At 41.7% G+C, this 17,868-nt stretch overlaps 1 protein-coding gene and 1 pseudogene across 1 annotated transcript; both read left to right on the forward strand.

The window, feature by feature from the left end:
* Positions 1 to 582: 582 nt before the first annotated feature.
* LOC139033698 (interferon omega-1-like) lies at positions 583 to 1,140 on the forward strand. The gene has a single exon (XM_070463173.1). It carries the CDS (start codon positions 583 to 585, stop codon positions 1,138 to 1,140), a length of 558 nt encoding a protein of 185 aa, XP_070319274.1.
* A 13,844-nt stretch (positions 1,141 to 14,984) lies between these two features.
* Positions 14,985 to 16,090, forward strand: LOC139033702 (interferon omega-1-like; annotated as a pseudogene).
* Positions 16,091 to 17,868: the final 1,778 nt, after the last annotated feature.

Consider the following 17,868-nt stretch of genomic DNA (forward strand, 5'->3'; position numbering starts at 1 on the left):
TAATAATCAGCTTCTTCTATAAATCAAACACTAAGGAAAACTGATCCTTTGTTTCCAAGAGCTTAACTGCCAGAGTGATCTGGTAAATCCCTTACAAATAGGGAAACGATAGGGCTGACAGAGCCTGGCTTCCTATGGAAACTAAGAGGGAAAAATGGAGCCTAAGAGCAAGCCAACAATGTGTTCATGGATGAGAGGAGAGCAACACTTATGAATGAGAGATAAAGGGCAATAACGTGTGTGATCACACATGTCCATCAATACAGACTTAAGACAAAGAACTTTCCCATTTGATTGAAAAATATTCATTTGGATGGGCACTTCTGAAGTCATTAGGAAAAGGCAAAATTAACAGTCTAGAAGGAAGAAAATTACTTTGACTGTATTTCTCAATACAGAGAAAACACAAATACATAAGAGAAAACCAAAAAAGGAAGTAAAAGTGTATAGAAATGATTAGAAAATGAAAACTACCATGTTCCCTATTTAATGGCCTTGCTTAGAAAGCATGGCATCAGAGAACCTACCTCAAGGTTCACCAGACGCCGATTCCACCAGCCCAGCAGCAGCCTCATCTTCCCCATGGCCTTCGTGCTCTCTCTACTGATGGTCCTGGTGCTGGTCAGCTATGGCCCTGGAGGATCCCTGGGCTGTGACCTGTCTCTGAACCATGTGCTGGCTGGCACTGAGAAGAACCTCACTCTCCTGGACCAAATGAGGAGACTCTCCCCTCACCTCTGTCTGCAGGACAGAAAAGACTTCGCTTTCCCCCAGGAGATGGTGGAGGGCGGCCAGCTGCAGGAGGCCCAGGCCATCTCTGTGCTCCACGAGATGCTCCAGCAGAGTTTCAACCTCTTCAACACAAAGCGCTCCTCTGCTGCCTGGGACACCACCCTCCTGGAGCAGCTCCGCACTGGACTTGGTCAGCAGCTGGCCGACCTGGACGACTGTTGGCAGCAGGTCACGGGAGAGGAAGACTCTGCCCTGGGAAGGAAGGGCCCCACAGATGCCGTGACAACGTACTTCAAGGGAATCCATGTCTACCTGAATGAGAAGGAATACAGCGACTGTGCCTGGGAAATCGTCAGACTGGATATCAGGAGAGCCTTCTCTCGCTTCATCAACCAGCTTGCAAGATAGGATAAGAATGTAAGATGGAGACCTGAACTCACCTTGACATGACTCTCGCTAACTAAGATGCCACGTCACCCTTGTATACTCACCTGGGGTCATTTCAGAAGACTCTGAGTTCTGCTTCAGCCACCAAATTTATTGAATTCACTCAGCCAATACATGTCAGTAGTAATAAGCAAGTAGATATCAAAGTATTCAACTGCAGGGTTATCAATCCATAAGCGATGACTGCCCTGATGCTATTTATTTATTCTTTATTTAGTCCATGTAATATTTTATCTCATCATATTTATATTTTCATATAAAAGATGTATATGTTTACATTGTATTAAAATTTAGAAAATATATTTCCCTCTTTCATTAAAATTATTTGTTTTGTTTATTAAATAGTTATCAAGATAAATTTCTTGAGTTTTTAATTTGAAAACCTAAATCCTTATGTTGTCCACATACACCTATCAGAAAATAGTATTTGTTCACTTTATACTGTGGAACAGTTCTATCATTTTCTAGGAAATGTTTGTCAAAAGGTGGAATACTGAGAATTTTCTGTGGGTGCGGTTGTTAGGACTCTTTCTTTCTTCAGGGAGCCTTGGTTGAGGAGCTAAGATCCTATAAGCTGTGGAGGTGCCAAATAGAAAAAACAAGAAGGGAAATTATGAAATTGTAGAAAATGTTTAATCTTGATGTCATAGGCATAGCTAATTTATACCCACTCATTACAGAATGATTGATATAAGTATATGAGGGAAGCAGTCACCTCCTGCTGGAAAGCTGATGACACGCGGTGTTGATGGCCTCTCCTGATTCTATTACTCTGTCTCCCACCTTCTCCTCAGTCCTGCCTGACTGAGCAGTTCACCCCCTTACACAGCACCTTCACTGCTTCCAACACAGGAGCTCTGTTCTCTTTTGGTTTCTAGCTGCATGGTGTAGTCAGAGTGGAAGCCACAGGAAGAGAGCCCAAGTGAAAGGAGTTCTAGAAATGTCAAAACCTCTGATTCCCAGCTCTGCTATTTACCCACAGTGTGACCCTGAAACATATCACAAACACTACAGGTCAGTTTCCTCATCTTTAATATGGGGACAATAAGAGTGGTTTTCATATAATTACTGTTTGGATTCAATGAGGGCATATCACACAAGAGGCATCAAACGCTCCTGGCAGAAATCATCAGGACTGTGAGGATCACAGAGTGACTGCCCTCAGGGAGGATACAGGACAGCTGGCCTGAGACAGTGACTGGAAGGTGACACTGGAAAGGTGCTGGGCCCCTGGCAAAGGTATTTTCTTTTCACCTTGGGTGCTAGTTCCATAGTGCTTTCAGTGTGAGAACTTTCCTTTGCTGTATGCTGAAGAGCATTCCAATTTTGGGGTTTCATGCTTCTAAAAGCATTCCTGTGAGTTCATAAAAAACTCTTTGAGGAAGATGAATTAGTAAAAAATGCTTGATCTCACATAGGTACGATAACAGGGAAAGAATAGAGATTGCAGATCAGTGCAGAGAATCAAAGACAATCAGAAACAGCAGAGAAACAGCAGGGGCTGTGAAGTGTATGGTTCTGATCTCCAGTTCTGGGCTGTCCCAGGTTCAATCCTACTTCTCGTTTCCATAAAATCCCTTGTCCATACTTGCTGGCAATGTCACCTCCTGGAGCCTCTCTTTTGCTACTGAAGGAACAAAACCCAACAAGTGGTTCAGAAGCCCGTTTTACCTCTTCTCATACCAAAGAAGGGAGAAACATTACTAATGAATGAAGTGCTTGATTTTCTGCAACCTCCAAGGGGACTTAGACCAAGGGCCACCTTCCAGGATTGCTGCTGCTAGTACCCGTGTCCCCAGGGCAAGCCACTTCTGAACCACACTTCTGGTTCAGTCTCCTGTGGGGTCACTGCTCCATTCCCCTGGGTCTTGGTGCATGCAAGATTTTGCTTGTCCCCTGCAAGGAGAGTCTCTCCCACAGTCCTGTGGAAGTCCTGGAATCAAATCCTACTGGCCTTCAAAGTCAGATTCCCTGGGGATTCCCAGTCCCTTTGCAGGCTTGGAAGCATGACATGAGGCTCAGAACCTTCACACCAGTGGGAGAACTTTTTTGGTATTACTGTTTTCCAGTTTGTTGGTTTCCCATCTGACAGGTATGGAATTTATTTTTATTGTGCTTGAGCGCCTCCTACATCTCATTGTAGTTTCTTCTTTGTGTTTGGACCTGGGGCATCCTTTTCTAGTGGGCTCCAGAGTCCTCCTCTGGATGGTTGTTCATCAGCTAGTTGCGATTTCGTTGCTCTTGCGTGAGGAGAGAAGTGCATGTCCTTCTACTCTGCCATCTTGAACCAGAAGCTAAGCCAAAACTTTGATATTTGACCATTTGAAATATGCTGAACTATCTCATGCACAAAAACCATATCTTTTATTCACCACCATGGAAATACGTGTGGCTGAGTTTTGAACAGGAGGTTCATTACTGGAAATACATATGTTGTCTGTCTTGTAATAGTATGATTTTCTTTGTTTTTTCCCTATGTCCTTTTTTAAATTAATTAATTTATTTTACTTGACAGCATTGTATTGCTTTTGCCACACATTGACTTGAATCTGCCATGAGTGTACATGTGTTCCCCATCCTGAACTCCCCTCCCACCTACCTCCCTATCCCACCCCTCTGGGTCATCCCAGTGCACCAGCCCCAAGCATCCTGTCTCATGCATCGAACCTGGACTGGCAATTCATTTCACATATGATAATTTACATGTTTCAATGCCATTTTTCCGTATCATGCTGCTCTCTCCCTCTCCCACAGAGTCCAAAAGACTGTTCAATAAATCTGTGTTCCTTTTGCTGTCTCACATAAAGGGTTATCGTTGCCCTCTTTCTAAATTCCATATAGAGCTTTAGTATACTGTACTGTGTTTTATTTCCTGGCTTACTTCACTCTGTATAATAGGGTCCAGTTTTATCCACCTCATTAGAACTGATTCAAATGTATTCTTTTTAATGGCTGAGTAATATTCCATTGTGTACATGTACCCCAGCTTTCTTATCCGTTCATCTGTTGATGGGCATCTAGGTTGCTTCCATGTCCTGCCTATTATGAACAGTGCTGTGATGAACATTGGGGTACACATGTCTCTTTCAGTTCTGGTTTCCTCAGTGTGTATGCCCAGCAGCAGCATTACTGGGTCATATGGCAGTTCTGTTTCCAGTTTTTGAAGGAATCTCCACACTGTTCTCCACAGTGGCTGCACTAGTTTGCATTCTCACCAACAGTGTAAGAGTATTCCCTTTTCTCCACACCCTCTCCCGCATTTATTGCTTGTAGACTTTTGGATAGCATCCATTCTGACTGGCATGTAATGGTACCTCATTGTGGTTTTGATTTGCATTTCTCTGATAATGAGTGATGTTGAGCATCTTTTCATGTGTTTGTTAGCTATCTGTGTGTCTTCTTTGGAGAAATGTCTGTTTAAGTTTTTGGCCCACTTTTTGATTGGGTCTTTTATTTCTCTGGAATTGAGGTGCAGGAGTTGCGTGTATCTTTTTGAGATTAATTCTTTGTCAGTTGCTTTATTTGCTATTATTTTCTCCCACTCTGAAGGCTGTCTTTTCACCTTGCTTATAGTTTCCTTTGTTGTGCAGAAACTTTTAATTTTCATAAGGTCCCACTTGTTTGTTTTTGCTTTTATTTCCAATATTCTGGGAGGTGGGTCATAGAGGATCCTGCTGTGGTTTATGCTGGAGAGTGTTTTGCCTATGTTTTCCTCTAGGAGTTTTATAGTGTCTGGTCTTACATTTAGATCTCTAATCCATTTTGAGTTTATTTTTGTGTATGGTGTTAGTGTTCTAGTTTCATTCTTTTACAAGTGGTTGACCAGTTTTCCTAGCACCACTTGTTAAAGAGATTGTCTTTTCTCCATTGTATATTCTTGCCTCCTTTGTCAAACGTAAGTTGTCCATAGGTGTGCGGACTTATCTCTGGACTTTCTATTTTGTTCCATTGATCTATATTTCTGTCTTTGTGCCAGTACCACACTGTCTTGCTGACTGTGGCTTTGTCATAGAGACTGAAGTCAGGCAGGTTGATTCCTCCAGTTCCATACTTCTTTCTCAAGATTGCTTTGGCTCTTCGAGGTTTTTTTTGTATTTCCATACAAATTGTGAAATTATTTGTTCTAGTTATCTGAAAAATACCATTGGTAGCTTGATAGGGATTGCATTGAATCTATAGATTGCTTTAGGTAGTATATTCATTTTCACTATATTGATTCTTCCAATTCATGAACATGGTATATTTCTCCATCTATTTGTGTCCTCTTTGATTTCTTTCATCAGTGGTTTATAGTTTTCTGTATATAGGACTGGTTTCTTTAGGTAGATTTATTCCTAAGTATTTTATTCTCTCCGTTGCAAAGGTGAAGGAAATTGTTTCCTTAATTTGTCTTTCTGTTTTCTCATTGTTAGTGTATAGGAATGCAAGGGATTTCTGTGTGTTAATTTTATATCCTGCAACTTTACTGTATTCTTTGATTAGCTCTAGTAATTTTCTGGTGGAGTCTTTAGGGTTTTCATTGTAGAGGATCATGTCATCTGCAAATAGTGGGAGTTTTACTTCTTCTTTTCCAATATGGATTCCTTTTATTTCTTTTTCTGCTCTGATTGCTGTGGCCAAAACTTCCAAAACTATATTGAATCATACTGGTGAGAGTGGGCACCCTTCTCTTGTTCCTGACTTTAGGGGAAATGCTTTCAATTTTTCACCATTGAGGATACTGTTTGCTGAGGGTTTCTCATATATAGCTTTTATTATGTTGAGGTATGTTCCTTCTGTTCCTGCTTTCTGGAGGGTTTTTATCATAAATGGATGTTGAATTTTCTCAAAGGCTTCCTCTGCATCTATTGAGATAATCATATGGTTTTTAATCTTTCAGTTTGTTAATGTGGTGTATTACATTGATTGATTTGCAGATATTGAAGAATCCTTGCATCTCTGGGATAAAGCCCACTTGGTCGTGATGTATGATCTCTTTAAAATGTTGTTGGATTCTGTTTGCTAGAATTTTGTTAAGCATTTTTTGCATCTATGTTCTTCAGTGATATTGGCCTATAGTTTTCTTTTTTTGTGACATCTTTGTCAGCTTTTGGTATTAAGGTGATGGTGGCCTCATAGAAAGAGTTTGGAAGTTTACCTTCCTCTGCAATTTTCTGGAAGAGTTTGAGTAGGATAGGTGTTAGTTCTTCTCTAAATTTTTGGTTGAATCCAGCTGTGAAGCCGTCTGGTCCTGGGCTTTGGTTTGTTGGAAGATTTCTGATTACAGTTTCAATTCTCGAGTTTGTGATGGGTCTGTTGAGATTTTCTATTTCTTCCTTGTTCAATTTTGGAAAGTTGTACTTTTCTAAGAATTTGTTCATTTCTTCCAAGTTGTCCCTTTTATTAGCATACAGTTGCTGATAACAGTCTCTTAGGATCCTTTGTATTTCTGTGTTATCTGTTGTGATCTCTCCATTTTCATTTCTAATTTTGTTGATTTGATTTTTCTCCCTTTGTTTCTTGATGAGTTTGATTAATGGTTTGTCAATTTTATTTACCTTCTCAAAGAACCAGATTTTGGTTTTATTGATTTTTGCTACGGCCTCTTTTGCTTCTTTGGCATTTTTTTCCTGCCCTAACTTTTAAGATTTTTTCCCTTCTACTAACCCTGGGGTTTGTAATTTCTTCCTTTTCAAGTTGCTTTAGGTGTAGAGTTAGGTTATTTATTTGACTTTTTTCTTGTTTCTGGAGGTAAGCCTGTTTTGCTTTGAACGTTCCCCTTAGCACTCCTTTTACAGTGTCCCATAGGTTTTGGGTTGTTGTGTTTTCATTTTCATTCATTTCTATGCATATTTTGATTTCTTTTTTGATTTCTTCTGTAATTTGTTGGTTGTTGAGCAGCGTGTTGTGCAGCCTCCATATGTTGGCATTTTTAATAGTTTTTGTCCTGTAATTGACATCTAATCTTGCTGCATTGTGGTCAGAAAAGATGCTTGGAATAATTTCAATTTTTTTGACTTTACCAAGGCTAGATTTATGGCCCAGGATGTGATCTATCCTGGAGAAGTTTCCCTGTGAGCTTGAGGAAAAGGTGAAATTCATTGTTTTGGGGTGAAATGTGCTATAGATATCAACTAGGCCTAACTGGCCTATTGTATCATTTAAAGTTGGTGTTTCCTTGTTAATTTTCTGTTTAGTTGATCTATCCGTAGTTGTGAGTGGAGTATTAAAGTCTCCCACTATTATTGTGTTATTGTTAATTTCCCCTTTCATATTTGTTAGCATTTGTCTTACATACTGTGGTGCTCCTAGTTGGGTGCATATGTATTTATGACTGTTATATCTTCTTCCTGGATTGACCTTTGATCATTATGTCATGTCTATCTTTGTCTCTTTTCACAGCCTTTGTTTTAAAGTCTATTTTCTCTGATGTGAGTATTGGTACTCCTGCTTTCTTTTGGACTCTGTTTGCATGGAATATCTTTTTCCATCCCTTCACTTTCAGTCTGCATGTGTCCCTTGTTTCAAGGTGAGTCTCTTGTAGACAGCATATGTAGGGGTCTTGTTTTTGTATCCATTCAGCCAGTCTCTGTCTTTTGGTTGGGGCATTCAACCCATTTACATTTAAGCTAATTGTTGATAAGTATGACCCCATTGCCATTTACATTATTGTTTTGGGTTCAAGTTTATACAACCTTTCTGTTTCCTGTCTAGAGAAGATCCTTTAGCATTTGTTGGAGAGCTGGTTTGCTGGTGCTGAATTCCCTCAGGTTTTGCTTGTCTGTAAAGCTTTTGATTTCTCCTTCATATTTGAATGAGATCCTTGCTGGGTACAGTAATCTGGGCTGTAGGTTATTTTCTTTCATCACTTTAAGTATGTCCTGCCATTCCCTTCTGGCCTGAAGAGTTTCTATTGAAAGATCAGCTGTTATCCTTATGGGAATCCCCTTGTGTGTTATTTGTTGTTTTTCCCTTGCTGCTTTTAATATTTGTTCTTTGTGTTTGATCTTTGTTAATTTGATTAATATCTGTCCTGGAGTGTTTTGCCTTGGGTTTATCCTATTTGGGACTCTCTGGGTTTCTTGGACTTGGGTGATTATTTCCTTCCTCATTTTAGGGGAGTTTTCAACTATTATCTCCTCAAGTATTTCCTCATGGTCTTGCTTTTTGTCTTCTTCTTCTGGGACTCCTATGATTTGAATGTTGGGGCAGTACACATTTTCCCAGAGGTCTGTGAGTTTGTTCTCATTTCTTTGAATTCTTTTTTCTTTTTTCCTCTCTGTTTCATTTATTTCTAGCATTCTATCTTCTACCTCACTTATCCTATCTTCTGCCTCCTTTATTCTACTCTTGGTTCCCTCCAGAGTGCTTTTGATCTCATTTATTGCATTATTCATTATATATTGACTCTTTTTTTATTTTAGGTCTTTGCTAAACCTTTCTTGCATCTTTGATCCTTCTCTGCAGGCTATTGATCTGTTACTCCAATTTGCTTACAAGATTTTGGGCCATTTTCACTATCATTATTTGGAATTCTTTTTCAGGTAGATTCCCTATCTCTCCCTCTTTTGTTTGGTTTGGTGGGCATATATCCTTTTCTTTACCTGCTGGATATTTCTCTGCCTTTTCATCTTGTTTATGTTGCTGTGTTTGGGCTGGCCTTTCTGTATTCTGGCAGTTGGTGGTTCCTGTTTATTGTGGAGCTTCCCTGCTGTGGGTGGGGTTGGACGGGTCGCTTGTCAAGGTTTTCTGGTTAGGGAAGCTTGTGTTGGTGTTCCAGTGGGTGGAGCTGGGTTTCTTCTGTCTGGAGTGCAATTAAGTGTCCAGTAATAAGTTTTGAGATGTCAGTGGATTTGGTGTGACTTTGGTCAGCCTCCTGTGTTGTTGGAGAATTTGCGTGGTATGTCTTGCTCTGGAACTTGCTGGCCCTTGGGTGGTGCTAGGTTTCAGTGTAGGTATGGGGGCATTTGATGAGCTCCTATCATTTAATGCTCCCTGGATTAAGGAGTTGTCTGGTGTTCTCAGGATTTGGACTTAAGCCTCCTGCCTCTGGTTTTCAGTCTTATTCTTACAGTAGCCTCAAGACTTCTCCATCTATACAGCACTGATGACAAAACATCTAGGTTAATGATGAAAAGTTTCTCCGCAGTGAGGGACACCTGGAGAGGTACACAGAGTTACATGGAGAAGAGAAGAGGGAAGAGGGAGTTAGAGGTGACCAGGAGGAGCAGAGGGGGTATCAAAAGGGGAGAGGGCAAGGTAGCCAGTAATCACTTCCCTATGTGCTCTCCACGGTCTGGACCCCTCAGAGATGTTCACGGGCTTACACAGAGAGGAGAAGAGGGAGGAAGGGGACAGCGGTGACCAGGAGGGTAAAAGGGGGAATCAAAAGGAGGGAGACAGATCCAGCCAGTAATCAGTTCCCTAAGTGTTCTCCACAGCCCGGAACACACACAGAGATTCACCGAGTTGGGTAGAGAAGAAAAGGGGGCGGGGGGAGATAGAGGAGACCTGGTGAAGAAAAAGGAGAGTCCAAAGGTGTAGAGAGCAATCAGGCTAGTGATGCGGCTCCCAAGTAAAAATGGCTATTGATGTTTGGGTTCTTAAAGGTACAAAGTTGATAACAAATACCAAAAAGCAAAGATTAAAAATCTTGAGTATGGGTTAGATTCCCAAAAATACAATATTAAAAAAAAAAGAAAAAAAGAAAACAAACCAAAATTAGTCACAGAGATCATAATATGTGAAGTTTTTATTATAATTATAATATAATACAAAATATTAATATACATACATTCATATAAAATATAATTATGAAAATATAATTATAATATATGAAGTTTGCTTTAAAAATAGGATCTTTTTTTTGCAAGGTAATAATAGGTTATAAAAAATGAAAATTAAAGGAGTAATGGGGACTTAAAAAATAAATAAAATTTAAAAAATTTTTAATGTTTTTTAAATTTAAAAAATGATAGTAGTAAAAGTATATCCAAGACTTTCTCTGGAGCTGTTGCAGACAGTGTGGGGTCAGTTCATCTTCAGATAGTTCCTTGGTCTGGCTTGTACTTCTCAAGGTCTATAGGCCCCTTCCTATGTAGTCGGTGCTAACTACAGGGTTTTAATCTATTGCACCTGTCACTTCCAAAGCGGTTCCCTCTGTTTATTTTAGCTTCTGTTTGCTGGTCTCTTCAGTGTCTAATTTCCACCCTGACACAAGGGGCGGGTGGTGGTCAGTTTTTTTTAGGCTCGCTTGTTCAGTCGTGCTTTGGGGAGGGAGGAACCCTGCGAACAGATATCACTGGCGTGTGCTCACAGTAACTCAGCCACACTGGTTTGCCCCTGCTCACGGCGTGTGTGCTTTCCCATCCACACTGCTCAGACTCTAGGATGCTCTGCCGGGAACTGTCTGAGGCGGGCCCTGGTTTACATGCACTTCCCAGGTCTAAGCCGCTCAGGTCCAGGTTCTCGGGTACTCCACAAAGGCGCAGACTTGGTTGGGACAGTGTTTTGGGCCCGTCCCAGGCGGGAGCCGCACAGGTGACCAGGTGCTAGGCGCGTATTCACCCCCGGTGGAGGCTGCGGCTTTCCCCCTCCCCGGTTCCCGCCGCTCGGTATCTGGCCTTCTTAGGTGTGCCCTGTGTCTATTTGGGGAGCTGGTCTCTGCCTGCGAGCCTCCCGGCAGATGTCGACCGTCCAGAACCCCAAGAAGTCTTGGTTAGCAGAGAAGTCTGCTTGCAGTTCGGTGGCTGCCTCTCTGGGGCCGATTGCCCCCTTCCGGCTCTGGCTGCCCTCCCCTGCCTGTCTCCTACGGGGATTGGGCCTGTCCACAGCCTGCTGGCTCTGCTCAGTCCTTTGTCCTGTGAGCCTGCCTGGCCCTGTCTTAGGTTTGGGCTTTTCGCGGGGCTCAGGGGATAGCTATCCCACAGTCTGGGTTGCTATCTCAACCTAGTTCCCTCAGATCGCCCTCAGGGTATTCAGGCCCAGACCTTGCCCTCAGCAATGCAGCCTGCTCCACCCTGTCCCTCCCCTGCCTGCAAGTGGGGGATGCCAGGGTCTGGGCTGCTGCTGCGCTGGGAGTTGCTGTTAGGCACGTAATCTGTGGGATTTCACTATTTACTTATTTTTCCTTCCGCTTATTTTGCCCTCTGAGATTCCAAGGCTCACCACAGACCCGCCAGAGAGAGTGTTTCCTGGTGTCTGGAAAATTCTCTTTTTTAAGACTCCCTTCCCTGGACAGACCTCCGTCCCTACCTCTTTTGTCTCTCTTTTTATCTTTTATATTTTGTCCTACCTCCTCTCAAAGACAATGGGCTGCCTTTTTGGGTGTCTGATGTACTCTGCCAGCATTCAGAAGTTGTTCTGTGGAATTTGCTCAGTGTTCAAATGTTCTTTCCTCGAATTTGTGGGGGAGAAAGTGGTCCCCCTTCCTATTCTTCCACCATCTTCCAAAGCATTCTAGTAAGATCTTCTAAGATGGATTTTGAAAATCAATATGTCAACATGTTGTACAGAAAAGATTTTTATTGAAGTATATCCAAGTTCCTGCAGTAACAAGCCAGGATTCATTCATCAAAATTGATCAACAAAGATCCCACCAATTTCTACATTTCATTCACCATATTTCAACTTTTATTATTTTAAGAATTTCCTATAATCTGTACTTTTCAAGATCAAAGCCTTTCTTTTCATTTTAAACTCCCCTCCCCCACACACATCCTCCATCAGGACCTTCTAACGGACAGTCCCTTAAACGGGGAGGAATTGACTCCCCAGAGCAGGAGCAAGTCTCCATTTCTTCTTCCCACCCAGCATCCTGCACAATGGTAGGATACTGCTGGTCCTCAGGGGTGTCAAGAAAAGTCTAAGTGTAATAATGATAATGATCATAATGATAAGCTTAAATAGTTTTACCAGTTAAACTGTTTGAAAATGCAAATCTTGCTACATTTTTTGTTTTTATTTTTGTGGGTTACTCTTGTCTTCTCAGGTGACCAGTATATTTCTTATCTGGGCATCACTTTACTTGTCCCACAATTCCTTGCATCATTTAGTCCAGTTGATTCTTCTATCCAATGCTACTGTTTTCTCAGCTTTAAAATAAGGACTTGGCAGTGGATATATGTGTACTTATAACTCTTTTATGTTGTTGTACAGCAGAAACCAACACAACAATGTAAAGCAATTATTCTCCAAATAAAATCAAAATAGGGATAATGAAAACACTGTACTCCATTCAATATACCATCTCATGTTATGTACTCTATATGATGTTAATATACCAACCTGCAAAATTATCTTAAATGAGTACATTATACAAAGCATCAGGGACACATTAAAGAGCTGTGAGCTTTATTACTGTGATAGGTGTATACAACGGTTTCGCCATTATTTCATGTCTACCCTAAAGATGACTATGCCTTATCTGTGCCTTGCTCAACTCTAATTTTTAATGCAAAAATTCTACCTCTGCAAATTAGAATAGGTTAATCTTTTCTAGCATTCTACAAAGCATATCTACACATTTAAAGATTTTACTAGCAAATAAAATAATCCCATGACCGTACCAAGCACACCGAGACGTTTAGTGGGCATCAGGTCACCATGCAGTCAATGAACTTGGCATACAAGATGCTTATTAGGTAGGAAATCGTGTAATAAGTGAAAATCTACATTATGCCAAAATAAAACATATCTTGACCTAAGACCTAGCACAGCCAAATAAATACATAAAATAAATACATTTCAAATTCTTAAAAACCTGAAGAAACCCAACCCATCAATGTGATCATATCACAAGGTGGGATATTCGGGAGATTAGGGTTAGCAATCAATAAAATTCAGTTATCATTTTTCATATCATAATTCTTGTTACCCAGATTAAGATCAGGATCTTTTGGAATCGTTTCATTCCCTTTCATTCTAATTTTTTTCAATGCAACTTCTCATTGCCCAGGTGGATTTTCACAGATGCACAGCAAGGCTGGTCTCCTTGACCCTGTGAGAGAGGGTTAGCGTTCCAGCAAGTGGGCTTCTGATTGCCCGTCTCCCATGAACTAGTGCGTGTGACTTCTTCCTTCTCCCCTTATACTGACCACATATAGATTAAAGGAAAGAAAATTCAGGTGGCTGGTCTTACAAAGCTGATGGCAGTCCACAGACTCAGGACTTCTTCTTCCTTGAGCTTTTATCAGAAGCAGCATGTCTCAGCCTTTCTGTTGTTCATATTGACCTGATCCTTCCCTTCTGCCACAGCCTAGGCCCCAGCTATGCTGCCCTGAAGTTGGCTAACCGAGACACATCACTGTGTCAGGGAAAGTAACTTCATTTCTTTCATATTCATGACATTGAGACTTACCCTTGTTTTCTAGTTGCCCACAGAACAACTGTGGAATTTTACTTTCTAGCATAATTGCAAAGAGAAACAAAAAAATCTAACCTCTTGAAAGTGATGCAACCCCTTGGGCTTTCTTTACTTCCCTTTCCCTTTCTTGTTCTCACCTCATCATGAATTACAGCCAGAGAAGGAGCAGTGAAACAAATCTTGTCCAATAAGTCACTAAGTGTATATAAAAAGTTTAAATGAAAAACCACACTCAAGGAAAGAAGGCTATTTCTCCTGATCTCATAGACTGGGTCTCACTGCCCTACATTCTCAGAGGAAACAGAAAAAGAGGAACAGAGATGCCAGTTGGAAACAACTGCCTGAGTAAACGACTGCAACTCACTAGATTCTGTGACATAAGCTTCCATCAAGAGGCAACACCAGCACTGAATCTCCTTCATCCAGCTCAGATACTCTGAGCAGAACAAGTGTTGAAGTGTTTAAGAGTTGAAAAATAAAAACTATACTTGGCAAAGTAAATATTATTTATCTACTAAAAGCAAAATGATTGCAGTTGGAAATTGTCTTCAGCACCTTACACAAACACACTTTTGCTCTCAGCATCTGAGGACTGCTGACATTTTGGACACCTGAGGAAATTGGTCAGGAGAAGAGGAGGTCACCACCAAGACCTAGGGTCCTTCACAGAAACAATCCAGGGGAGAGGATGGGGTTTAGGAAGAGAATTTATTTTCCCAACAAATAAAGAAGCCCTCCACAGAAAGGAGATGTTGAGGCCACGGGATGTGGTGAGATTGCCCTCATGGAGGGAGTCCAGCAAGTGAGGAAGGGACTCATTCACTCCAGAGGACAGGCTGTAGCTGCATGTGATCTCTCCCTTGTGAGTGAGGTGCTGATGGGAAACTACAATTATCCTGGAATTAGAGTCTCTTCACCCATGTTCCCTGAGAAGAACCAGGATTCTGGTGGGGGTACTGGCCCAGTCTGTGGATGACAACAGGTCTCTAGGACGAAAATGGTGGAAAGAAAGGGTGATGTCTGTAATAGACCTGCCCTCGTGGTTCCCTGAAGGGCAGGCATCTGTAGGAATGTGTTCCAGAAGGAAGAGAAATGTGGGAGGAGTACATGGACTGATAATAATCAGCTTCTTCTCTAAATCAAGCACTAAGGAACCCTCACCCTTTGTTTCCAAGAGCTTAACTGCCAGAGGGATCTGGTAAGTCCCTTACAAATATGGAAACCATAGAGCTGACAGAGCCTGGCTTCCTCTGGAAACTAAGAGGGAAAAAAGGAGCCTAAGAGCAAGCCAACAATGTGTTCATGGATGAGAGGAGAGCAACACTTATGAATGAGAGATAAAGGGCAATAACGTGTGTAATCACACATGTCCATCAATACTGACTTAAGATGAAGATCCTATCATTTGATTGAAAAATATCCATTTGGATGGGCACATGGGAAGTCACTAGGAAAAAACAAAATTAACAGTCTAGAAGGAAGAAAATTTCTTTGACTGTATTGAGAATACATAACAGAAAACCAAAAAAGGAAGTAAAAGTGTATAGAAATGATTAGAAAATGAAAACTACCATGTTCCCTATTTAATAGCCCTGCTTTGAAAGCATGGCATCAGAGAACCTACCTCAAGGTTCACCAGACGCCGATTCCGCCAGCCCAGCAGCAGCCTCATCTTCCCCATGGCCTTCGTGCTCTCTCTACTGATGGCCCTGGTGCTGGTCAGCTACAGCCCTGGAGGATCCCTGGGCTGTGACCTGTCTCTGAGCCATGTGTTGGCTGGCACTGAGAGGAACCTCACTCTCCTGGACCAAATGAGGAGACTCTCCCCTCACCTCTGTCTGCAGGACAGAAAAGACTTCGCTTTCCCCCAGGAGATGGTGGAGGGCAGCCAGCTGCAGGAGGCCCAGGCCATCTCTGTGCTCCACGAGATGCTCCAGCAGAGTTTCAACCTCTTCAACACAAAGCGCTCCTCTGCTGCCTGGGACACCACCCTCCTGGAGCAGCTCCGCACTGGACTTGGTCAGCAGCTGGCCGACCTGGACGACTGTTGGCAGCAGGTGACAGGAGAGGAAGACTCTGCCCTGGGAAGGAAGGGCCCCACAGATGCCGTGACAACGTACTTCAAGGGAATCCATGTCTACCTGAATGAGAAGGAATACAGCGTCTGTGCCTGGGAAATCGTCAGACTGGATATCAGGAGAGCCTTCTCTCGCTTCATCAGGCAGCTTGCAGGAAAGGTTAAGAATGTAGGATGGAGACTGATCTCACCTTGACATGACTCTCACTGACTATGATGCCACATCACCCTCGTATACCCACCTGGAGTCATTTCAGAAGACTCTGAATTCTGCTTCAGCCACCAAATTTATTGAATTAACTCAGCCAATACATGTCAGTGGTAATAAGCAAGGAGATATAAAAGTACCCAGCTGTAGGAGTATCAGTCTATAAGCAACAAATGCTTTGATGTTATTTGTTTATATTGTATTTATTTAATGTTATTGTATCTCAATATTTTATATTTTCATATAAAAGATGTATGTGCTTACATTGTATTAAAATTTAGAAAATATATTCCCCTTTCTATGATTCAAATTGTAATTTGTTTTATTTATTAAATACTTATCAAGGCTAAACTTCTTGAGTTTTTTTATTTTAAAAAACTAAGTCCTTATTTTGTCTATATATACCTATCTCGAAACAGCATTTGTTCATTTTATACTGTGGAACAGTTCTATGACGTTCTAACAAATGTCTGTCAAAAGGGGTAATTCTTCAAGCTTTCTGGTGGTGTAGTTTTTAGCACTCTGAGTTTTCCCTCCAGGGAGCCTTGGTTGAGGAACTAAGATCCTATAAGCTGTCGAGGGTGCCAAGAAAAAAACAGGTAGAAAGGAGGTTATGAAATTGTACAAAATGGTTAATGTTGATGTCATAGGCATAACTAATTTCTACCTACTTCTTAAAGAATGGTTGATATAAATGTCTGAGGGAAGCAGTCTCCTGCTGGAAAGCTGATGACACGCGGTGTTGATGGCCGCTCCTGACGCCTACTACTCTGTCCCCCACCTTCTCCTCAGTCCTGCCTGGCTGAGCAGTTCACCCCCTTACACAGCGCCTTCACTGCCTCCATCACAGGAGCTCCGTTCTGTGCTGATTTCTTCCAGCTGCACGGTGTAGTCAGAGTGGAAGCCACAGGAAGAGAGCCCAAGTGAAAGAGAGTTCTAGAAATTCCACAACCTCTGAAACCCAGCCCTGCTATTTACCAACACTGTGACCCTGAAAAATCTCACAAAGGCAACAGGTTAGTTTCCTCATCTTTAGTACACGGACAATAAGAGTATTTTTCACAGGATTACTGTTTGGATTCAATGAGTTCAGTCACACAAGTGTCATCAAGCGCTCCTGGCAGAAATCCTCAGGACTGTGAGGATCACAGAGTGGCTGCCCACAGGGAGGAGACAGGACAGCTGGCCTGAGGCAGTGACTGGAAGGCAACACTGGAAAGGTGCTGGGCCCCCGGCAAAGGTATTTTCTGTTCACCTTGGGTGCTAGTTCCAAAGTGCTTTCAGTGTGAGAACTTTCCTTTGCTGTATGCTGAAGAGAATTCCAATTTCTGGGTTTCATATCTCTAGAAAGCACTCCTATGAGTTCATTAAACACTCTTTGAGAAAGATGAATTAGTAGAAAATGCTTCAATGTAGTACAAAGATGAATAATAGGGGAAATATAGAGATCTCATATCAATGCAGAAAATCAAACACATGCACAGGCAGGAAGGAAAGAGCAGGTGCTGTGAAATGGATTTCTGCCCTCCAGTCCTACGGTGTCCCGGGTTGGATCCTAGTTCTCTTTTCAATAAAGTCCCTTGTCTATACTTGCTGGCAATGTCACCTCCTGGAGCCTCTGCATTGCTACTGAAAGACCAAAACCCAACAAAGAACTCAGAAACCAACTATTACCCTTCTCATACTAAAGACATGAGAAACATTATTCATGAATGAAGTGTGAATCTTAAAATAGTGTTACCAGTTAAACTGTTTGAAAACAGCAATCTTGCTGCATTTTTTCTTTTTATTTTTTGTGGGTTCCTCTTGTCTTCTCAGGTGACCAGTATATTTGTTATCTGGGCATCTCTTTACTTGTCCCTCATTTCTCTGCATCATTTAGTCCAGTTGATTTTTCTGTCCTTTACTACAGTTTTCTCAGCTTTAAAATAGGGAGGAGTGGATATGTGTGTACTCAGAGCTGGTTTACATGGTTGTACATCAGAAACCAACACAACATTGTAAAGCAATTATTCTCCAATTAAAATAAAAGTAGGGATATTGGGAATACTGTATTCCATT

This window comes from Odocoileus virginianus, unplaced genomic scaffold, assembly GCF_023699985.2.
Source record: "Odocoileus virginianus isolate 20LAN1187 ecotype Illinois unplaced genomic scaffold, Ovbor_1.2 Unplaced_Scaffold_37, whole genome shotgun sequence".
In the NCBI taxonomy this organism is placed as follows: Eukaryota; Metazoa; Chordata; class Mammalia; order Artiodactyla; family Cervidae; genus Odocoileus; species Odocoileus virginianus.